This window comes from Perna viridis, chromosome 12 (genome assembly GCF_037379345.1).
Source record: "Perna viridis isolate PV_CMFRI_1.1 ecotype Kerala chromosome 12, ASM3737934v1, whole genome shotgun sequence".
Taxonomy (NCBI): domain Eukaryota; kingdom Metazoa; phylum Mollusca; class Bivalvia; order Mytilida; family Mytilidae; genus Perna; species Perna viridis.
The window spans coordinates 15,805,150-15,831,170 of NC_142456.1; the positions used below are offsets into that span (position 1 = coordinate 15,805,150).

Consider the following 26,021-nt stretch of genomic DNA (forward strand, 5'->3'; position numbering starts at 1 on the left):
ATAGTAATCCAAATGCAGAGCTGCATTAAGCCTGAATTATTTTTCCTTTCTTGTCTGTTCTGTGTTCGACCTATGCGGTCGTATTAAGCTGTGCAAAGCGAATAGTTTATTAGAACTATCCTACGTTAAGGTCCTACTGGTTTCATTCTAGGTGGTCTTGGGGTAGCGTGCTCGCCTTGTAGGAGTTAGTTGGTTCTATCCTTGTTGAGCCACACGATAGACTTCAAAATTGGTAAGCACGCGGCATACAGGAGATGGCTCGGAGTCATGATAATGTGTCCTAGTTGGGTGATGTGCCTATCTGCGGGCTATTGTTTCTGTGAGCTAGCACAATAAAGATCCGACTCAAGATGTCGGACTAGTATAAAGCAAGTCTGATTGTTTGGTCCTAAAAAGCTTGAAATATCTGTTATACGACGTTATACCATTATCAATCAATCTACTGGTTTTACTTGTGCAAAAGAAATATGTATTTTTGGTGTTGGAATTAGCTGTGCTCTGTACTTCACAATAACATTGTGTTTATGTACACTATACAAATGTAGATTGCGGTGTTTAGCACACAAAATATAATCCTTCAGTTGTACAAGTACCTTTGGTGTAAAGTGTCTGCCTGCTTGTTGTACAAAGGAAAGCCGTCGTTTTTCTTTTAAAAAATGCAGCATGTGTAACATTCTATGATGTTTCCATACTTTATTGATGATAGGTGGATTAAAATAACAGGTTTGAATTGATGTTATGTTTGTTTTTCTATGTTTTAGGTGTGCAGTATGCATTACAGTTGGGACACGAGGTCACCTCAACCATTGCCTTAGCCAGCGTTGCCATTTGTTTCATCTTATCAGTTATCCATTTCTTCATCCGGATATGGAAGAGGCAGATCCTCATCGGGATGTTGATAACATCATACGTATCTGGTGAGTTAAATGGCTGAAATAAATTACGACGAAGCATTTTCTCTACACTAAACCAATGAATAAAGACTTATGTATAGTTCCGATTGTATTGTAAAGACGATTTACAAAATTTATCACCGATATACTGGTATTTGTTGGATTGTAAAGTTGCTTTGATTTGCAAGAATGAAATCAAATTCTCAACATCTTGAAGCATTGTTTTGTAAAAGGAAAAAGTACAAAATGACCTCATTATTATGTTTAGAAGGGATATTGTAGTAAATTTACAAATGACGGACAAATTGAAGTGGGTTGAAGTGGGAAAAGGTCTCAATACTGAACTGTTGGGTGAACATTACGCAATATGACATGTTCTCTAGTCCAGGATGTCGCATTTTATATACTCAAACGCGATAATGTCCCTGTGCAGGTCCGGGTGTTAAAAGAATAGGTCTGCAGCAGCGCTAAGCTTGTCGTAAAAGGCGACTAAATAGTGCTCAGAAATGGGAATGGGTTACCCCTGGCGTCTGACATGCTGGGGTTGTCAGGCTATAATACGGAAAACCTGACCGCAAACCATAGTGGTTCACCGTGTTGGGAAAGATGCCACGTTCCTCGCACTTTATAGAACACTACTGTGGTATTCTCCCGGAGTAGGAACCATATGGCTCCGCCACAGGAGGCTAAATTGCCCGACCCTACCCACCTCTCCCTATTTCCACTGGCAATCAAAATTTGTCGACCCCATTGTCCTTGTGTCCCATCCCTTTTTCATTTCATCATTATTTCATGTTCATTTTATCATCAAGTTCATATTCATCGTCTGAATATAGCTGAATTGTTGCTGCTCGGATGTTAAACCCCAACAAACAAACGCGATAATTTGATGTCTTTTAAATCATTTGACCATACACAGCTGAGGCGACACTCTTGTAGACAGACACTACTTTTTGATATCAATCGAACTAAATATGTCTTAACTGAATGAATGCCTTCCCTGTCGGTGACTTGGTTTCGATGATAGCTTGGATCATACCCACACTTGTTATTACTATTTATTTTACTTCTTCTTGGGATGGAGTAATTATGTCTCTCTTCATGCAACTGACATCAAAGGTGATCCAAAAATAATGAATGTCAATGCTGTATTTGTTTAGATCACAACTGAGGGTCATTAAACCGTTTGACGAAGCATGCTTAATGTGAAACCGGAATTTAATCAATGCCATTGCTTAACGCATCTTTGTTTTAAGTGCTTCCCAAACAAAACTTCGTCCGCTTTATTACTTTGGATTTATTCAATGTTGTTTAAATTCTTTCTCCTGTTTAAACAATCGAGACCATATTTCTATGTATGAAATTCGTTCAGAATGACTCCGATGCTTTTAATCTCGATGTAATCTCGTCCTTATGGGAATTAACTTTTTCAGATGCTTTCATCGTGTTCACTGGTATGTTTGACAGCCAATGGCTTTAGATTCACAGAGACTCTTAGGGAAGTTCTCTCTTGAGTAAACAGAACTTGGCTACCGTTAATGGAAGTTTGGCATCAAAATCAAATCAAGTGAAAATTTAGATTTTAGCACAATGTCTTTTATGTCAACAGAAATAGATAAATTCTCATTTCGTCATTAAGTATGTTTAATAAATCGCCTGTAGTGTCACAAAGGAACATTTACATCTCTTGAAGTGGAAGATTACATGAAGACATAGCGGAATTTTCTGGTGAAACGATCCATTTTCAGCACTTCGCAATGGATAAATCGATCTGCGAGGCAATTTACACATGCGAAATTCAATTTAAAAGTCCTTTCTATCTGAAGTGCTTTTGATTTATAATTTCTAAAAACTGTAATTTCTGTCATAATAGCTAACACATTTAGGAGACGATAATTATATGAAATCGATGCAATAAAGAATTCCAATAATTAAGTTGTAACTAAATTGTTGTTTGTTAATGCGGAAAATTTATGTGTGTTAGTAGTTTTCCTGGTATTTTGATATCTTTGCTTTTATTTAACCATGCAATTCTTTTTTTTGCCACTAAGTATTGCATTAAATAACATGTTCTTCCGGTCATTAATTACATGTAAATTCTCCTTCGTTAATGAGTAGTTTCAATATTTCACCGCTCGAGATTGTGAGATTTATATTTAAAAATAATGCGAGCTTCAGAAAATGTGAAAAATATGAAATGGTGGGAAATTTCTCGCAGAAATTTAATCACCACGTGGTTAGGTAAAAATACTCTTATACTTTCCTGCTGCCATCAAGGAAAAAATAGGGTAGGTAGGGTGGCAGGAGACAGACAAATTATCATTATTTTTTGGCCTTAAAAAGTGACGTGGGGTAGAAGGGGAGAAATGTATTTCTTACTTTTAGTTACGTTTCTGTTTAAAATTCGTGAGTATCATTACTCATAAATATCATACATGTGGTGATTCACGCTTGTGAAAAACTCACCGAATTCACTTTTATTTCTGATTCAGGAAAATAGAAATAGATAGAAAAACATCGTTTGTTCGATTTTTTTTCTCCACAATGAATCATTTCAACCATCGGCCTCAGTGTCTGTATTTTATATGGATTGGTGCCAAATAACTCAAATATTTTGGTAACCTTGATATCTGATAGACACTTTAAACAATCACTGTAATGGGTGTTTAAATTCTATATGGATGTTTTATGTTATAAAAGCTATTGTATAAATGGCGGGAAATTTTCCCGTACTTTTTGATACCCATACTAGTACAATTCAAAATATTTTGGAAGATGTTTGTTAGAATTCCCAGCTAAATTATTTTTTATACAAAGGACTTATATGACCCTCTTTTTGGCTACATATACATGATTTCTTGGTAGAACTATACTATTTTTAAAATTGCAATTCTCTGTGTAAGAACAGGCATTTGGTGAATCATGATGAAAAAAAAAAACACTTTATATTATTCAAAATGTTACCTGAAGTGCAGAAATGGCATCTCTTTTTCAAGTGTCAGTAATTTGAAGTATACATTATATGAAATGCATCATCAAAAAGAGTTAGCTTACTTTTCTCCAGTCACTCAACTGTAACTTTTAACTCGCAGCTCTGCATCTTCTGACACTTTTGAGATGAACGAACTGTCAATTTATCTTCAATAGATCATTAAGATATACGCCCACATTGTGTGTCTTTCTGAGTATGATTCATTATTTTTCAATTTTGCCTGATTCTTACAGATTCTAGTACTTAAGTTATATTGTAAGTGAAATAGTATAGAATTTCATCGTATATAGTAAATGTAAAGTGTTTTTTCCTTTCACTCGTTAGATAAAATAAGCATTTGGTATGGGAGCCATAATGCCAATCCTACAGCTCTAATCTGTTGAGAATGTTAATTAAATTATAGTGATAGTTTGCACAAATGCTGTCTCGTTTATGTCTCATGTCAGGTTGGTCTTGAAAATTATTAAGCCCGGTTATCCTTATAAATTTAGTAAGCATGTGAGTGACTAGAAATCATGATCTATCTATAAATTATTACCATGAAGATATCTGTTCTGAAATTTTCGACGTGGAAGAGCTTTGAACAAATGACATTTTATCAACTTGCATTTCTTTTTGACTCGCTTTACTTGGAAGAAAAAACACTTTTCATAAAGCTAACATGTACATTTTTTTATTTTACTTATGAATTTTTGTCAACAGTGTAACACATACACTTACATTATGGTTAAGTTTTATGGTCGCCATCATACTCGCGGATCGTTACGAGTATCCATCTGCACCATGAAAACTGATTTGTCCATCATGTCATAGTTTTCCTTTCCTCTTCCGTCTATCCTGGACTTGACTTTTTATGAACAACTCGGCGGATGTTTTTAGAAAAGCAGAGGACGCTTACCCTACCGGTGCACCTGGTCCATGCTCCCAGTTTTTAGTGGAGTCCGAGTTGCTCATTTGCTTTTGTTATTTTGAATGTATGATTTTAGTTACTTTATGTTCTTTGTTGTGTGTGTTTTTCCATGTGTGGTCTTTGTCCCAGGATTACATTCTTTTAATTTCCGCAAGAACCTTGGTTCCCTTGATTACTCTCACATTTATATATATTGTTACATGTATAAGTATTGAAAGCGATGTACCTAATGTAAATATAAAAAAAAAAATAAATTATATACTCACACGAATGTTCATATTTTTCAGGTTCCTTACTCTTGACTACAGTCGGATACCATTATGGGGAACTCTCCGCCCTACAGCAAGTTGAATTAAATAAACTACAGTTTACCTTCTATCACCCATGGGGATTAACTTGTTCTTTTATTGGTGCTGTTTTGATAGCCTTAAATGGTGTTGCTTTGTCAATTTTAGCTTGCTTCAGACGATCGATAAAAAATCGAGATTCTTACGAAACAGTGTCCCCGCCAAAACAGGATATTCCGGATTCGGTTCCGCATCAGTGTGCAGATGATTATGGTCCACCAGATTATAACGATCTTGAAGAAGAAGAGGATTCTGAGGAGGATGATCTTGTCGATCGGGTGTGATGTAATAAAAGAAAATCTCGTATTCGTTTTCAACCGTCCGAAAAAAAACATCGGTTGTCATACACGTCTAAATCAGATGGGCAACTGCTTGTAAATTATTAAATAAGTATGGTTGATGAAGTCTGGTTGATTTATGAAATTGTACAGTTAAAAGAAATAAAGACGTTTGAAGGATTTCGCGGGATATTGAGTGATCTTTACAATATAAAAGTTATCTGCACAAGAGCGGCAATAGTACTCGTCTTGTTTTGTGGATGACAGCAACTTGAGACTTTATTTGATATACTTATATATATTATGATGATAAAAACAAACATGTTTTATGCTTTGTAAAATAATGTGCTATATTTGGGCATCTTGATAAAAACTATTGTAAACATAAACATGGTTTTTACGTATTCATCGAAATTCTTATTATGCCATTCAGTTTGTTTATCTAATTTTTCAGCCATGACTTGCAAACATATAATCGATACAACTTCTAATAAAATATACCTTTTTCAAGCATTAATTTTCATTTATGGGATTTCACCCTTGTAATTAAAATCCAAATTGATCTTGACTTGCTTTCTTGAAATTTAGGCTCAAACTTGATGCTCTACTTCTTTTCTGTCTAATCAAATTTCATATGGATATAAAAAAACAGTTGCATATTTTCCTGTAATGCGGTTTTAAGAGAAGTATACATGTTCATTTCCTATTAGATTTTTGAATTGTTTTATCATAATATATTTTTTGTGCATTGTATACGATATTTTACCAGTGCTGGGGCATTGAACCTGATGATAATCACACGTGTTTTTTTTATTACTTGAACATTTAATACATGTTATTAATATCAGTGGGGTATATATTGTTTTTGGTATTTGTACAACACATGTTACAGTATAATTGTTAAGCTTTGCTTTTAAACTATTTTATTATCTAAATGGGCGTGCCATGTACGAATCTATATATATTTTAATAGTTCTGGAAAAAAGGAGGAGTGGATTCCAGGGTTATTATTTGTGTTTGCTCAAATTTTGCAGAAAATTATGCACAAAAAACTACATGTGACCGTTTCAATAGATACACATGCACATTATTGTGCAAAAATCTTAGAGAGCAGCCATCGCAGTTGCGTTGACTGATTTTTCTTACTTTTTCCATAAATTCATGAAAACCCACAAATTTGGCTATCAGGAATGATTGCTTGTTTTGCCATGGTAATTAAAATTTTGCGATTGAAAAATCTATATAATACATGTATGAGTAACAAATTGTAAATCAGTCGCATTTTGCCAAATTATGAAAACCCGCAACAAGTTCTGACTTAAGAACACTTGACAGTTATGGATTAAACCAGTTCATTTGAAAACTGTAAGTGTTTTGGTTATCTGATACAAAGATATTGAAAGTGCAATACACACTTTACAGTACGAAAATACATATTGTTTAAGGTAGATGATACATGATACTTTCACCAAAGATAGTCTTAAATAAATGTACTGTAGAACTTAAATATGATAATCATATGTCACCGAACTTGATTACGAGAAAGTCGAGCCTTTCAGTTTATTTATGTGATTTTTACAACATTTTATATGGATGCTGTAGGGATTTCTTTGCAAACTATTAAAAAAAGAAGAATTTCTCAGTTACTTGTATGAAAATCACTTATTCAACTCTTTTTTCATATTTCAAAAACGAAAATTGGGTGTCACTGAACTTTTTTTCTTGTAACATTAAAAAAAACTATTTTTTTACATCATTATTTTGTTGAAGTTACTTACTATTGCTCGATTTTGCAAAATGACAAGAAAGGATGCTCCGTGTAGTAGGTATGATTAACCCTAAACATATTTATCAATTTAAGTCGAGCATGAATCAGATAGCGCAAAGTGTATGGTTATATATATCTTCCGCTATCCATGCGACATCATTGTTTAAGTCAGTCCATGTTATAACATTCCCTTTCCTTATTGAGCCATATTTTGTGCTAATAAAACATGAAAATACAATGTAGTTTCTATTGTCTAAAGACTTCAGTCGAGTGATTTGTTACCCAGTAACAGTAGACAATGTATGCCACTAGCAATGCAGTATGTACATTTAGAATCATAAGACTTGCGGTTACCTGCTTGAACGTCATTATAGAGCTTCGAAGTACAAAATGTCCTTAAAAAGAACTATTACTCTACCGGTGCACCTGGTCCATCCTCCCACTTTTGTTACCTTGTACGCATTATTTTTTTTATATTTTATGTTACTTGCTGTACGTGTCTGTTTCCCCGACCTGATCTTTGAACCCGGATTACGTACTATTGATTTCCGCTAGAATATTGGTTCCCTTCATTACTCTTCAACAAATTCGAGCAAAGACCCTTTTCTATATAGACCAAATATAAAATGTTAATATAGAAAACATCTCCTTCTAGTAGGGCAGTAGACAATTAAAATGCTTCTACTTTCCGAGTTTGGGTAAATAATATGACACACAACTGTTTCTGTCTCCCTCGAAAGAAACAACATATCCAGGTTTTATTGTTTATGGTCCATTGGCTGGGTGGTCCACCGTGCACCCCCATTCAACAATTTAATGATGATTTTCAGATACTTTTATACCTCCAATTTACGAATCAATTTGTCGCCAAAGAATATTCTCGGATTCTTTTTAGTATAAGCATTTATGACGTCATTGCTCAATTGTCTAAGTCATCTTAGGACATCAAACAAGGACAAACTAATATTTTATATACATAATCATGTAGCCCAATGTTTCAGATTTCCAATGATATCACCAAAGTGACACTAACATTAACAGTTATTGAGTATAATGCCATAAAATTGACTCTTCTGATTAGTGCAAGACGACAACGTTTCATATTTTAAATTATTCGACAGATAATTCGATTTTGGACCATGAAACAATAAAAAGCTTAGTTTCTTGAAAGAACTTTAAGATTTTCAGATGTCACCCGTTTTGGTCTTATTGTTATAACACCGTAACTTATGATACAGTGCCTTTAATTAATGTCTTAACTTTCAAATGAGCCGAAGTAATAAATACTTAAACTATTTCAAATCCACGTAGGGGAAAAAATTGCCACACCACCCCAGAAAAATTACCTCTAACATGAACAAAAATGTTAATTTTTAGCATATATACGATACACAAAACAGGTAGGTTCTATTGTTTTAGAAATCGATGTATCCAACATATTTCTTCATTTTAGGCACCAAGTTTCAGTTTTGATGTGACAATAATGACCTTATTTGAAAAAGATTTTTTTTGAATTTCAGATTTTCTTCCATTTCATCTGTAATTGGCAATTTTAAAAATTGAACTTATAGAATATCTAAAACATTTATATAGCACCACTGTATAATGAGCCCAAGTAACGAACTCGCGGATTACTTCAAGGCCATTTAGGTGAGAAAAAAAAATGTATTGTACCGCTCCCCTGTTAAGAGAGAGAGAGAGAGAGAGAGAGAGAGAGAGAGAGAGAGAGAGAGAGAGCTAAAACATGCTTCAATATGCACAAACATTGTCATTTAACCCCTGATAAACTGTACATAATGCCTTTCTGGCATTTAAAGTGCAGATATTTTTGTATAAATCATATTATACTAGCATATATCTAGCAAACATGTTTAAACACTGCTTAAATATCCAAAAGACGTCAAAATTTCAAAACGAGTAATTTTCTCTCATTTTGCAAGTGAATTGTATTTTGTTTCTCAACTATTTCAGTTTAAAGATGATTACGTTTGCTTTCATTTTTATATCTTGTAACCTTTCAAGGAATCAAATATGATGATTGATTGCCATACCCATACCCCAACCCGGTTAACAAATTCGAACCTACCAAATAAGAAATAAAGGTTTTCAAGGAAAATCAGTCAATCAAAAATAAGAGATAAGCTCTTTAAGTTAGAAGCCATATTTTAGTTGTCTTTGATAAAAATGTTTCAGTAACCATAAGATAAGTCATATAATTGAATATATTTATTAATTTGATGTCAATTATTAATTGGTATCTTTTATGATTTTTACAGTTCTTAAACATTTTGTATCTTTCTATCTTATGGTTAAAAAATGCGTTGCTACTGACGTTTTAAAACAACAACAAAAATATCTCATCATTGTAAGACCTTACATTTGTTTTCACGATACAGCGAATAAACAAAATGTATTTTCTCATTAAAAATAATAGTTATAATGTTTTGATTACCGCTATAACCTTGGTTCCCTTAATTACTCTTTAATATACTATCGATATGAATATTAACACATTCAATCATGTTTAAACAATGTTCACAAATCATTGACAAATGACTAAAATAGGGAAATCCTGAAAATTCCCTTTTCTATTATTTTATTATATAATCATTGTGACCACTAAGTGGAAATTTTAGCACCTGTCCTGGAAGATATGTTATACATATCTTCGTTATAAATGTGAGAGGAGTATTATTTACAATTTGGGTTTCCTATAAACGTTTATTTTCGTTCATTATGTTTCATCACTATGGCTTATAAGAATACTAACATGCTATAAAAACTTTGAATGCATGAAAGCTTGTTTGAAGTACAATATTTGAACAAAAATGCCAATTACAAATGAAATGGAAGAAAATCTGAAATTCCGAAATATCCCCTTTTAAGATAAGGTCATTATTATCAACTAATATACATAAATATTCATAAAATACTGCCCAAAATATCCTTTTTACAGTGTTTATATGCTAAAAAATAAAAGTTTGGTTCATGCGAATTTTAGGGGAAGGGTGGCAATGTTTCACCTTCGTGGAGTTAAACTGTTCAAATATTTATTACATTTTACATTGGCTCATTTGAAAGATAAAATACTATATAAAGGTACTGTATGATATAAAAGCTTGTTTGAATTACGGTATTTTACAAGTGAAATAGAAGAAAATATGAAAGAGTAACCAAGGTTATAGCGGAAATCAAAAGAATGCAATCCAGGGACAAAGACCAGACATGGAAAACAGACATACACAACAAAGAACATAAAGTAACTAAAATCATATATTCAAAGTAACAAAAGCAAATGAGCAACTCGGACTCCACTAAAAACTGGGAGCATGGACCAGGTGCATCGGTAGGGTAAGCGTCCTCTGCTTTTCTAGAAACACCCATCGAGTTGCTATTAAAAAGTAGTCCGGGGTAGACAAACGGGGAAAGGAAAATTATGGCCCGTTGAATAAATCAGTTTTCATGGTGCAGATGGATACACCATAACGATCCAAGAGTTCGTGATGACGACCATAAAACGTCTGTAGTGATGACTTCAATCTTGTAGCAACATAACCCTGTTCCAGAAGCCTATTTGTTAGAGTTTTAGCGCGATACAAAAAGTCTGTGTAGTTTCGGCAAGCTCTAGCATAACGTATGCGTTGTGATCTGAACACTCCATACGCAGGTGCTGAAGGGATGTTGCCACAGATGAAAGGAAAGTTGACAATTTTGAATGAAAAGTCACCACGTTTGTCGTAAAGTTATATTTATAACAATCAAAAACCTAAGCGTCTGAATTCAAGAGACATGTTGGATACCGTGAGAATACGAAGATAGATTTACTATATGTTGTTTAATTACAATGCATGATTCCTTATTCTAAATATACCGTTAACGAAAATTGACACAAATGATTGTCAAAAAATTTTTAGAAAACATAATACTGTAACAAAATTTAGTAAGTCACATTTGTTTTACATATTGTTCTTAATTATTGACTGAATATTTTATGCAGATAGGAAATAAAACAACAGCAAAAAAACCCCACGTTTCCTGCTACTGTCGAAATTGACATTTTGAATAAATTCTTATCAAATCTCATATTCTCTCTTATTAGAATTATTGATTTATAAAAATACATTAAATTATAAAATCTGTCTAATAAATGCTTCTCAGTTGTCAATTACATTGTAAAATATTACGAATTATCCGGGATTTGCAAAGACAAAAGTGAAATTATCATCTATTTTTAGATGATTTTAGATCTGTTAGAAATTTCTAAAAGGGAACCTTTAAGCAAGTATTGGTAGAAAAGGGCCAAGATAAATTTGATATTATGCACATACTTTTAAAGGAATATCTCTAAATAGGTTTATTGAACAGGTTATTTGTATATTTTTTCCAAGATTAATTATAGCTTAATTTCTAATGGATTCCTGTCAAAATGCTTAGGAAGTGATTCAAAACGTTACTTTGTTTGGGATTATATATGCTGACGCCATAGTACTAAATCCGGTTATGCCAAATAAACTGGTTTGCGCACGGAAATTCAAATTCAAATTATTTCTTCCCAACAAGGCGCGTGGTAACGGCTGCAAATGTGATAAACATGTTTCATTATACAAGCTTCTTCTATATTTAGATCTTAACGAATGATTCGCATATATATAAATTACCTCAAAATATAGTGGTACGATCGTACCCTATTTAAACATTTTAAATTGTATATATTTTTTTGACAATTGCACCGTGTGCTACTTAAGAAATTATTCATAGAAAGCCCGTCATCCAGGAAATATTTCTTTTCTAACATTACAAAAAAGTCATTTTTGTCAGTGAGGCGCTTCTTATCAAAACGAAATATTTGGATCTCCCACACCTCACCTTATTATTTTTTTTTACAATAAACTACAATTATTTTAACTGTTTCATCAATAAAATTTTAATACAGGCATATAATTATAATAAGAAGTAACATTTAAAACAAACCAATGAAATCGTGTCATAACGTCACATCATGTGACGTAGATATAGGTCATTCGTTCACGGTGGAAATGTTGCGCTAGATCGCTAAGGTTTGTCTTACAAAATATAAAATGACCACGGTCCTTTGAAACTCATTTCATTCTTTGTGAAAGACATTTCAATGCTGATTTACTAGCGTGATCATGCCTTCAATGCTTGACCGAAACCGTCATTTGACATGCGCCATACAGCCAACTAGTTACTGCCAGCTTGACCTTAACATTAGATATTTCTTAGGTGGTACGCTAAGATCGAAATAGAATAGAGGCGTTTCTTAAGAAATGTTATTGATCTTAATGCTTTTATGTTTAGTAAACGATTACAATCGATGATTACGATGAAAAGTGATCATGACAATGATTAAGGAAGTAAGAGCAGGGTTTAACGCTATTTAGAGACCTCCTTTGTTTACAAAAAGAATGTGTCTCGCCATGTTAGAAATGTACATATACACCCGTGTTAAAGTACCTAACATTTTAAAATTCATTGTTTATTTGGAAAAAAAAGTATTTTAACAGCTGATAGCTACCTAAAATCTTATTTATAATGGAGAGGGGATATGGGGATGGTGCTGTCCAAAGTTCCATGACCCTGCATTATTTTGTTTTTTTTTTCTTCAGAAATTGTCATATAAACACGCGCACACGAAGCCTATTAATTAATAATTGAAATATTAAGGCGATATTTTATAACAGGAATAGCACAACAACAATTGTCCATTCAATTTCATTTGACATTATTAATCAAGTAAACCTTAATGTGCCTCTTATTCAAGGTTATAAACACTTTGTTGCTTAAACAAATTGTCTCGTTTCTCAGGGGATAGGGGTTTCTTCTTTTACAATGAAAAACTTTTTATATTCACTTTTTTTAAACACTGCAATATCTTATAATTTCTATTGATCAAAAGGTTTTCTTATGACTCCAAAGAAGAAATAAAAGCTTTCATTTATATTGGTTTTCTTTTCATCTAACTTCCGCTGGAATTTGTGTCTCGGTAATCAACTGAAATGTTTTGATATTAGCCATGGTAACGCAGGAAAAGTGACTTCCGTTACTAATTATATTTCCTTTTTTCTCTAATAAGTAAATGCACAACTTCCCCTTTTCTTCTTCAAAACAAGGCAGAGATAGTGGTGAATCAATATTTTCCATTTAACAATTATCTTGACTCTAAAACAATTTCTTATTTTAAGGAAACACTTTAAGGAACTACGCTTACAGAGTTCATTAACGCGATACTCAGACATTAAAATCTAAAACTTAGAATAGACGAACAAAAACTTTAGATTTTCATGTTTAAATGGCTTTAAATATCTAGAATTCATGGACGTGGAGCACGTTGGAGAATGCCCCGTTCACAAAAGAAAATTTACATACATGTGCAAATTTATAGGATAAAATAATATTTGATTGTTACTTAACTTCATCTGAAAGGCACAATAAAATAAAATACTATTTATATTTGTGGAGATAAATGGTAGACAACTCCAGAAATGGTTAAATGTAAACTAAAGATCTGATATACTATTGCCCCCCACCCCACCAAACAAAATTAAAAATGCGCGATAGTGGATACACTGAATAGCATACCATGGCAGCGAATTAATAAACCGATGTGAAAATGTCGTAACTTGGACTAAGCTATCAAAGTCATATGTTTAACCATTTTACAAAGGAGAACCAGAAATTATTATCTGGTATGGATAGTGCCCCGACAATTTCAACAAAAAGTACCCAATTACACGTTCACTCTGCAGACCAACTATTCCAGTATAAGAATTCTGACAATATTAAAGTAATCAAACCATGTTCAATCAGCCCATGACGAATCACATTGTACCATATCAAAATGTGGTACACGTATTAAAATTGCAACACATGCAACATTCTAATAACCGACTCTTTCTTCACTATACTCGACGTCACATACAACACATTTTCGAATTGAAGCTCTACTTTTTAAACCGTCGGGACTTACCGCTAGAGTTTTCTCTCTTTTATTTAATATGAAGATAGTTCGCATATATGCATGACGTGTTAGTACCAACGAGTCGCTTATTAGCTTAAATCATGCGTAGCAAATCCTTACGGGAAAATCCCATACTAATATCCGCCATGTTGGTTTCTACGGGACGATTTGTTTACAAACGAAGTTCGTAAGTTCCCGTCGAACTCCGGTGACAATCGTCTGCTTGATCAACTTTTCGGTATTGTACGTTGTTCGCGTAAAATAAATCCGAGATATCCGAAATAACACCGAAATGCATTCTGGGTTCTTCGGTTTTTGGACAAACCATTTAGACGTAAACAACATCTCCTAGCAACCCGATCACTGTAAACATGGCCGACTTTTTACAATGTAAATATTGGCACCGAGAATTAAAATCTGACCAGAATTTAACGATTCAATGTTTAGGGAGAAGCCGTTTGGCTAAACGAATGAGCAAGTCATTTACGACAATTTAAACGACGGTAGGTGTCAATAAAGTCGTAGAAAATATTTTTATTCAAATTTTAACAGTATATTATTTATGTGACGCTGAGTATAGTACCCTTATGAACAAAACCTTTCACACAAGAAGTCACAAATCAACAAACTTAATTTATGGATTAGAATGCAGCTTATGCGGTCTAGTATATGTCGGTGAAACACAAGAACAATTAAACAAACGGATGTGTGGTCATCGTTCGGGAATTAATACCACCAAATTCCCGACAGTTTATCAACATTTTAATCAACAAGATCATTCAATCCCATTCTAAGTAAAAACTTTCGTAGGGAAAGAAAGGAATACTGGATACATATACTAGTAACTGCATTACCTTACGGGTACAATGACAACATCATAAGTATAGGAAACCTTTCAAGCCAATGTAACAATAGCATAAATGTGATGAATTTATTTGACAAAACTCCAAGACGGGAAAGGAGTCATGGCCATCGCCACTATACGTCACCTAATACATGATGCCTCCATGGATAGTCTTTTTCCTTTTATACAAAAATCTCTTGGACTTCATCATATTCGAACCACACTGTATTCTAAACCGCCCACTCTACTACACTCCCTTTACAAAACAAGTCTTGACACACCTAAACCTACCTAATCTTTTTACAGATTTGTTGCCATCATTTTGGATATTGGATTCCAGACTCAGTTTTGTTTTGTAAAAAGTCCAAATGAAGAAAACAAGATCATTTCTTCAACTACCGTTTGCCAACAAAGGTATAGATGCAATTACTCCATCACAAAAACGTACCCAACAATTCTATTGCATCCAAAATTTTCGAATTTAAAAGGCTATTGCAGAACCTCACGATTGACGACTTCAAGGCTAAACCACCTGACTATTCTTGCAAAAACTCTCCTTCCAAATATGGCCCTTCCGGTCACGTCGTTACTGGAGATTTAACCATCATCGAAAACGAATCTGCGAAATATCATTTCTAAAGGTCCCAAATACCGTGAACCACGCTCCATAAATTGGAATTACAACTTTAAAGTTCTTATGGATGAAGTAGAGGACTACACAAACGAAAATGGATCAAACGATAACAAGTAGACATTGATTCTCTGTCAGAATGGACAATGGCCGTGAGGTCTTTAATTTTGAAACGAAGGAAAGTTTTTAGTAGGCCAATGAGTGTCAATGCTACATCAGTTTTCAAAGACCCCGATGTAGCAAAAGCATTGTCTGCTATACATGACAGATATGTTGTTGTTCCAGCAGATAAAGCCCAAAACAACATTGTTTTTGTCTGCAAAACGTATTACATCCAATGTTTATTATCAGAGGTAGAATCAATACAAACAACGTTTCATAGCTGGATCTTTCTTTTCCAAATGTACCACCAAACTTCTTTCAAAACTTTTAACTTCTATACTCACAGTTGTCAAAGAGGGTCTCCAGTCTTACCGTTGCACTTGCTGCTCCCGTAGTGGTGGGTGGTATTAATTCAATGTAGATCCTGAAAAATTCGAAAGACCTTTTGAAGACCCTCAATTCAAGATTATAATCAAAATATAATAGAATTTTAACCTATGATTTTTCAACACTGTATACTTCTATTCCTCATAATCAGTTAAAATTCCGACACAAAAACATGATACATCGCTGTTTCTCCAGAAAGATGGTACACCTAGATATAGTTATATAGTTCTTGGTAAAGATTCCTCATACGTTGTAAATCCAACAATTTAACGTTGTATCCATCTTAAAAGTATACAGAAGAAGATGTTTTCAAAATGCTGAAATTTTTCAGTTTCCGATATATAGATGACGTATTACCTTTAAACAATCATAATTTCGGGGATTTGATACAGCGCATCTACCCCAAAGAACTTCAGATAAAGGATACTGCAGATACTGTGAAGTCAGCCTCATATCTTGACATACACTTAGAAATCGATGATAAAGGAAAACTATTGACCAAACCAGAGGACGCTTACCATACCGGTGCACCTGGTCCATGTTCCCAGTTTTTAGTGGAGTCCGAGTTGCTCATTTGCTTTTGTTACTTTGTATATATGATTTTAGTTACTTTATGTTCTTTGTTGTGTATGTCTGTTTTCCATGTCTGGTCTTTGTCCCTGGATTGAATTCTGTTGATTACCGCTATAACCTTGGTTCCCTTGATTACTCTTATGAGGCTGACTTTATAGTGATCTGATCCGAAAGAAAGAACATCATTTAGCAAGATCCTTTGATCACAGTTTCCGCTATATAGATGACGTGCTATCGTTAAACAATCCTAGTTTCGGGAACTTGATACATCGCATCTACACCATAGAACTTGAGATAAAGGATACTACCGACACTGTGAAGTCAGCCTCATATCTTGACCTACAATTAGAGATTGATGGTAAAGAAAAACTATTGACTAAACATTACGACAAACGTGATGACTTTTCATTCAGAATTGTCAATTTTCCTTTCCTCTGTGGCAACATCCCTTCATATTACAACTCATACGTTATGTCTGAGCTTGCCGTAACTAAGCAGACTTTTTGTATCGCACTAGGACTCTTACAGATAGGCATCTGGAACAGGATTATGTTGCTACAAGATTGAAATCATCATTACGGAAGTTTAATGGTTGCCACCATGAACTCGTGGATCGTAATGGTGTATCCATCTGCACCATGAAAACTGATTTGTTCATCGTGTCATAGTTTTCATTTCTTCTTTCTTCTACCCCGGACTTAACTTTTTATGAGCAACTCGGGGGTGTTTCAAGAAAAGCAGAGGACGCTTATCCTACCGGTGCACCTGGTCTGTTCTCCCAGTTTTTAGTGGAGTCCGAGTTGCCCATTTACTTTTGTGACTTTGTATGTATTATTTTAGTTATTTAATGTTCTTGTTGTACATATCTGTTTTCCATGTCTGATTGTCCCTGGATAACTTTCTTTTGATTTCCGCTAGAACCATAGTTCCCTTGATTACTCTTTATCACTATACTCTTTTACTTTGATATTCAAGATTGACTCTGCTCTGAACTTTACCTATCAAATCGTCTATCAGATCACGAGTCCAAAAGTCTTTACCATGCTTTCTTTTCCTGCCATGGGTATTTGTCTTGGAACAGTGCAAAGCTGAACTCTGATTCGACAATTCCCGTCAAAGTCCATTAAAGTTTCAAGAATAATATAATGAGATTCATCCAAGTTCATCAAAGTTTTCTTTTATGCTGGAGCTTCAAAAACTTTGATAGTGTCAGCATGGCTTTAGTCTTATAAATTTATTAAAATACACGACGTCAAGTTATAATTAAATATATTACTAGTTAATAAATTAGTGTGTCTCAAACATTTAATAAGTCTCAGTCTCAAACATGATACTGATGTTAAAGTTATTACTTGAACTCTTTCAGCTTAGTGAATATACTTTATGAGTGAATCTGTGTGTTGGATTTCACTCAGCCATCCATGCCTCATTCTCAAAACATATATAGAAGAAACATGATGGTCTTCATTCACTTCATATGAAATCGTGGTTTGGCAACAATTATAGTAGAGTTTAATCCTGCTGAAGAGAGGTTTCTCCTTGAAACACGTGTAAAGCATATCGATATATTCGCAAAGTTAACAGTTCTTACATCGTTGGGAATTTTTCAGACCCTTCTATAACTTAACATTGTCTTCCCTGTATCAATCTAATCCGCTGGAGCAGTGTATCGAATAGAGTCATTCTGAGACGTTTGTATAATATTGATTTGTTGTGACATGCATCGTTAATTTGATCCTCTTTTTAAATAATAACACTTAAATGAACTGTGCCGTACTACCATACATCGTGTACTAAGTTACAATCCCAGATTAATCCTACGAGGAGGAATGACCCGGCCATTTTTAAATATAGCCTTGCTGGCCTAGTGGTCTAGGGCGCTGAACTTTGTGCAGGCGGTGTTGCCATATATGTCACAGCGGTACGAGTTCGAGTACCACGTTGGGAACAACCAAAAATTTGCATCTCAAATTTGACAGTTCTAATACCGTTGAGAATTTTTCAGACCTCTCTCTCTCTCTCTCTCTCTCTCTCTCTCTCTCTCTATATATATATATATATATATATATATTTATATATATATCTATTTTGACAACTACACCGTGTGCTTCTTCTACATATTTCTTTTCTAAAATTACAAAAGGTCATTTTTGTCAGAGAGGCGCTCCTTAGGGAAACGAAATATTTAGATCTCCCACACCTCACCTTATTATTTTCTTTTTACAATAAACTACAAATATTTTAACTGTTTCAGCAATAAAATTTAAAAAACAGGCATATAATTATGATAAGAAGTAACACAACAAAATCGTGCCATGACGTCACATCATGTTACATGAATATACGTCATTCGTTCATGGTGTAAATACCGCGCTATATCGCTAAGGTTTGTCTTACAAAATATAAAAAGACCACGTCCTCTGAAACTCATTTCATTCTTTGTGAAGGATATTTTAATGTTGATTTGCTAGCGTGATCATGTCTTCAATGCTTGGCCGAAACCGTCATTTAACATGCGCCATACAGCCAAATAGTTACTGTCAGCTTGACCAAAACATTATAGATTTCTTATGTATTACGCTAAGATCGAAATAGAATAGAGGCGTGTCATTATCATCATTTCATGTTCATGTTCATTTTTCATCCATTTCATGTTCTTCGCCTGAATATAGCTGAAATATTGCTGCTTGGGCGTTAAACCCCAATAATCCATCAATCAATCGTATGAAGTGTCATTGAACTTGTTACTTTTATATTTAGTAAAATGATTACAATCGATAATTACGATGAAAAGTGATCATGATAATTATTACGCAAGTGCGAGCAGGATTTAACGCTATTTAGAGTCCTCCTTTTGGGGGATATCGGGATGGTGTATTCCAAAGTTCCATAACCCTGCATTATTGTCACATAAACACACACACACACACACACACACACGAAACCTATTAATTATGAATTGAAATATGAAGGTAAAATTTTATAACAGCATAACATGCAAGGTTATAAACACTTTGTTGCTTAAAAAATTGTAACGTTTCTCATTGAATAGGGGTTCCCTCTTTTACAATGAAAAACTTTTGTATTCATTTTTTTTGAACCGTTCCAATATCTTTTAATCTCTGTTTATCAAAAAGGTCTACTTTTGTCTCCAAAAAAAATAAAAGCTTTCATTTATATTGGTTTTCTTTTCATCTAACTTCCGGTGGAATTTGTGTCTCCTTTCCTTTACGACAACATAATGTATTTTACGGTAATGAACTGAAATGTTTTAATATTAACCATGGTAACGCAGGAAAAGTGACTTCCGTAACTAATTATATTTCCTTTTTTCTCTAATGATTAAATGCAAAACTTCCCTTTTTCTTCTACAATACAAGGCTGATATAATAGTAAATCAATATTTTCCATTTAAAAAATATCTTGACTCTAAAACAATTTCTTATTTTAAGGAAACACTTTAAGGAACTACGCTTACAGAGTTCATTAACGCTATACTAAGACATTACAATCTAAAACTTAAAATAGATAATTTTTCTAAAGACGAACAACAACTTCTTAGATTTTCATGTTTAAATGGCTTTCCGTCTAGAATTTATGGACATGGGGCACGTTGGAGAATGCCCCGTTCATAAGAGGAAAATTTACATACAAGTGCAAATTTATAGGATAAAATAATATTTGATTGGTAATAAATTTCATCTGATGGGAACAAACTAATTATATTGTGCGAAAAAATACATTGAGTACATGAAATGATACGTATCAAATAAAAAAAAATCAACAAATATCACGATCCGAATAAACTTCGAAATAACGGAAAACCCGTCGTTTATGGCATAAACAGTAACCACTGGTGAAACGCATTTAAATTCGCATTAAAACAATATACACATGTACTACTATTCATATTAACGGAGATAAATGATAGATAAGTCCAGAAATGACAATACGAAAACTAAGGATCTGATATACAATTGGTCGCCCAATAAAGATGATGGATAAATGAATAATGTAAACGGGTTTCTGGCACGGGCATTTTCTCCTAACGCAATCGAAAGAAAGCGGAAGTCAGTCATAGTTCGGTCAATGTGCTATGCTTCGTATTTCAATAAAATAATAACTAGTAAACCAATATAAATGAAATAGATTGAAAATATTCCAGACACAAATTGGAGCCCACGGGAGCCTTGTATATCACGGTTGTCATCACTTTTGACCAATAAAATTGGAGGTTGTTACATTGCCATAGTTAAGCATTAAGTATCACGTGATGTCAAAGTGAACGCAATACCGACTGCGTCGGAAAACTTATTCATGGCCACGAATTAGTACATCATGGCCGCAATTAAGTAAATCGTTACCACTAATAAGCATATTGAAGAATTAGAAGTTTAAAGCCACAAATTAGTAAAATCGTCGCCACGAATAAATATAACGTGGCCACGAATTAGTAGATCATGGCTTTAAATTCGTGTATCGTAGAAACTCGTATCCACACACCAGTACATCGTCGCCACGAAATAGTACATCGTTGCCGCGACTAAGTAAATCGATGCCACAAATAAGTACATCTTGGCCAAGAATTAGTAGGTAAGAGTTAAATTAGTTGTAAGTTATGACGTCATAGTAAATAAAAGTATTTTGACGTCATAACTTACGACTAATTTTACACTTACGATTTTTTGTGAAAAGGACCACAGTATATCATTATCTCGATCACGAATTTGTCTATCGTGGCCACGAATCAGTATAATATCGGCTGAAATTATAATATACCTTTACAATTTTAATTGAATGGATTGCCTGTTAGTTAATGAGTGTGAGCCATCCATTTATCAATTTAAGACTTTGAGTTAGTCTCAGTCTCAAACAGGATACTGATGTGAAAAGCATTAACTGAACTTTTGTAGCAAAGTGAATAAACTGTGTGTCGGATTTCACTAGGCAGCACATGTCTCATTTTGAATTTATAAATTAAACATAGAGAAGATACATAATGGTCTTCATATACTTAAAATAAAGTCGTGGTCATAATGCAAAAAATCCTCTATCATTAGACTCTTATAAATTGGAAGGGAGATCAAGGGAACAAGGATTCGAACGATAGTGAAAAAGAATACAAACCGAGATAACGACAAAAAAAAAAAAAATGCTCTTAGAAATAAAGTAAATGGGCAACTGGCAACTCAGGCTCCAATGTAAAAAGTATAAACAAGGAGCACAGGTAAGGTTCGCGCCCTCTGTCTTTCTGGAAAATGTTACGTCCGGGGTAGACAAAAGTGAAAATAAAAACTACGACATGGTGAACAAGGTGGTGCTCATGGTACAGATCAACACAACTCACGATGACTTTTGTCTGCTTCCTGTTTAAGAAGTCTAATTGTAGGAAGTTAAGCGCGGTACAGAAAAATCATTTATTCTGCATGCTCAGGCATAACGTATAACGTGTGATATTAACCATCAATAGCAATGGGATGAAAGGATGTCGCAACTAATAAAAGGAAATTTGACGGTAAGGGATGGAAATTATCGCGTTTGTGATATGGTTTGGTCTTAAGTTTGCCCTTTCCGTCGTTATCTAAAAGAGGCTCACTACAAAGTGTCCTTCCTCACAAGTACTTAGGGGTAGATGCGATGTATAAAATCCCTGAATCTAGGGTTGTTCAAGACAAAACTTTATCCATATCGGAAACTGAGAAAATAAATCTGGCTAAACAATGTCCATTCTTTCGGCTATAAAATGAGACTCATTAGAGTAAAGGTAAAGGTCAGTGAGTAGCGGAGCACACTTTGCTTCCATTGGAATGCCCACCGTCTTTACGTCTATCACACTGGAAAAATATGCTATCGATAAAAAATTAGTATTTTGACAGCATCTCCTTCATTGTAAGAAATATCTATAAGTACTAAGAAATACTATGATTGCATTTGTTTTACGCAGAATTATATTTCATTTCCGTTGAAATCTCAGAGTAGTTTACTTTACAGTTACTTTACATTATTTATTTCTTTGTGATATTATGTTCAAATCAATTTTCTAGTGTTCATAAAAATGTAGTTTGTATTGTCCCATGTTTAATGATAATTTTCATCATGTTAATCTAATTAATCTGTTCGGATAATTTTCACAATTTTCATATTATTTTATCATTAAAATTTTGTTTTCTATACTAAATCATGAATCACCTTGTTGTTTTCATGTGAACCCATTGGAATTTGTTTTGTCGGGGAGCAGCATAAGTGTAACCAGACTTTAACTAGATTATACTCACTTGCAATGTAACGGGTGTCGCTGGCGGAGCAGGACATGCTTACCCTTCCAGAGCACTCGATACCACTTTTTATGGAAGTTCGTTTTGCTACTGCTTTAGTTTTTGAATTAGCGTCTTGTTTTCCACATCTGGACTTTTTATATGTAATATATTCTATTTGGTTCGCTACACTCTGTATGCATATCGTCTTGATTCCTTGTTTTCTCGTTCAGGCCATGTACTTGGATTTCAAGTGTGAGGTAAGTAACAGTGGTTCGTAATATAAAGCCGATATGAATGTAATGATGTCTTGGAAAACGTATATATTAAAACGATTCGCATTAACAGTGTAAGCGTTTGTTGAAAACGTAGTAAGAAAACAAGAACTTGCTCTACTTTTAAGGAACCACAGATGTATCAGAGTTATTGCGCTTTTACCACAACGCAACTACAAAATACTATTCTGACTAACATTGAGTATTTTTTTTAAACTTATATTTTGTGAAATATCTGACTAATACACTATTAGTCATTTTCAAGTGTATGACATAACAGATGAACTTTCCGATTACTTTACATTGTTTAGTTTTGTTTGTGTTTGTTTGAATAACCAACGTGAAAATATGAAAAAAATTCAAATTCTCCTGTAGGAAGTAAAAAATGATTAAAATATGTAGCAAATATAAAATACCAAAGTGCCGATGGGGAAATTAATATGGACTAACACGGACAAAAACAACATATGAAATAAAATAAAATGCACACATTTTTGTAAGAGTATCACGATCCCTACCAAAATTACCAGACGGAGAATCTCAGGATGTTAATAAATCATTAAAAATAACAAGATTACTACTAAGATGTTTGGATACGGTATAAGAAATAGATAATTTGTCTCATACATTTTAGTTTTCGTTACATACATTGCTCTGGATAGGACATAAGGAATTCGGCAGGTGCTTACACTGCCATTTCCACTATCATTGTAGAAGTCAGATTTCCTTTTCTCTGTTCATTGACGTTCTATTGTCGATATTTCGGAATGGATAGAGGGCAAGGCAAGAAATAACCACCAACCACCAAATAAGTGCACTTCTACCGTTGAACGTACAAACAAATACTTCATTGTTTATTTGATCATGACAAAGTGTTGATGGTGAACCGTTCAATTGACCATATTCTGATATAATCTGTCCATGACGTTTACCGTCAGCTGATACTACCACCACATTATAATTTGTATCGATACTAGCAACGTGTACATTACACTGTCAGTTGAAACACCACGTATTCTTTGGATCATATTCTCATCTTCGAACTGTCACATACTCTACCGTAAAAATCACAACTGTATAAGCGTGCTCCTCAAGTGTAGTATATCATGTCTCTGTTTTTGTTATGTCACAGACATAATTATAGGCATGCAATCGATATAGAGCGTTACCATGAAGATCCATCACATCTGTAAATTCGCTATTTATTTCAGCATAAAGATGTTCATTGAAGTAGGACAACACATTGCACTCGCTTTCGTTGGTTTGAATTGTAACCTTCACATCAATGATCTGTATATCTATCTTCTGTATAATGTTGTCGTCAGGTAAAGACACAGCTATTATAGTATTGTCTATCTTGGTAACATCCAATGGTTTACTAGAAAGAGAAATGTGACTTATTTGTCTATCTTCTATCCTATCAATGATTATAACACGACTGTTATCGTGATCTGTTAGTACGACATCACAATATATATTCCAACATAATTTTTTTATAATCTTTTTCAAATAAAAATAATCTACCTCTTCAAATGCAGTGAAATTTGGGAGAAAAAAAAACCACACATCTTACCTTAAACTTTCAAAACATAAAATAAAATGAAATAAATGGACATCACCGAATCACAACGTATATATAACCATTTTAAAGTCAACATATCTATCACATTATTACCATTGTTCTCCTTTCATTTACTCCCCCCCACAAAATCATAGACATTCTAAGAGTAAGTTTGTCTACATTATTTTTGTAAAAAAATATCCTATCAATATTTGATAATCGCACACAACGAAAAGCAAAAGCAGGTAATTGTGATCTCGTACACGCCAGTACCATTATATGATAAAAACGACAAAGACAGTAATATATCCTGATTTTATATCAAACGTTTGTTTTAACTGTACATTGGTATGAAAACAGTATTGATATTATGAACAAAGCCTTAAATACATAACGTTTCTTTTAATAATGAAAAAAATGATTTCAGTATTGAATCTTCAACCAAAATATTTGATTGTGCAAAATGACAATTCTTAGTCATCATTTATCTATCAAGCAAAGCGTTTGTAGAAGACCTTCCATCTATTACTCCTTCAAAGGTGCAACATTTATATTATTTAGTCTTGGTTGAACTATTGTTATGACCATTCGACAATCAATTATAATTTTTAAAATGTTTGTTTTCTATTCCTTATACAATGTACAGGACATGATCAAGTTTCTTGCTTTTTTATAGATAAAACAAAACAGTTACTTTTACTGTACGATAAAAATGAATTAAAGTGTTTGTTTATATCATTTAAATAAAATAGAATCAATGGGTAGTACCTGTCATGTGCAAGTGATTTGTAACTGATCTTTTCGATGTTCCGATGTATAAAACATGAACTAATAAACACATACAAAGAAACAGTAAACAAAAGTAGCAACCTTGACGCCTCTAGAAATAAGAGCACGGTCCAGGTAAACCGGTATGTTAGGCGTCCTCTGCTTGTCTAGAAAGATCCACAGAATTGCTAATAAAATATCATATCTGGGGTAAACGAAAGAGGAAAACTAACTATGAAACTGTGAACAAGTCGGTGTTCATGGTGCACAAAGATACAAATTTATCGCAACGTAGCACTGTTCTTGAAGCCTATTTGTAAGAAGTCTTGCACGAAAAGTTCATGTAGTTTCGTTCTGCTCTGGCACAACGTATGAGCTGTGAAATGAAATCTCTATACGCAGATGCTGAAGGGGGGATGTTGCAACATATGAAAAAAGGTGAATAAAAGGGAATGAGAA

The 26,021-nt window shown here is 33.7% G+C and overlaps 1 protein-coding gene across 2 annotated transcripts in view; it reads left to right on the forward strand.

Annotated features, from left to right (window-relative positions):
- The window catches only part of LOC148601437 (uncharacterized), a 30,264-nt gene extending 22,838 nt beyond the window's left edge, over positions 1-7,426 (forward strand). For both annotated transcript variants that reach the window (XM_088554842.1, XM_088554841.1), the window contains exons 3-4: positions 762-917; positions 5,083-7,426. In XM_088554842.1, coding sequence (XP_088410968.1) covers positions 762-917; positions 5,083-5,426 — 500 coding nt within the window. In that variant the 3' untranslated portion in view covers positions 5,427-7,426. The remainder of the gene's footprint in view (positions 1-761; positions 918-5,082) is intronic.
- The last annotated feature ends 18,595 nt before the right edge of the window (positions 7,427-26,021 follow it).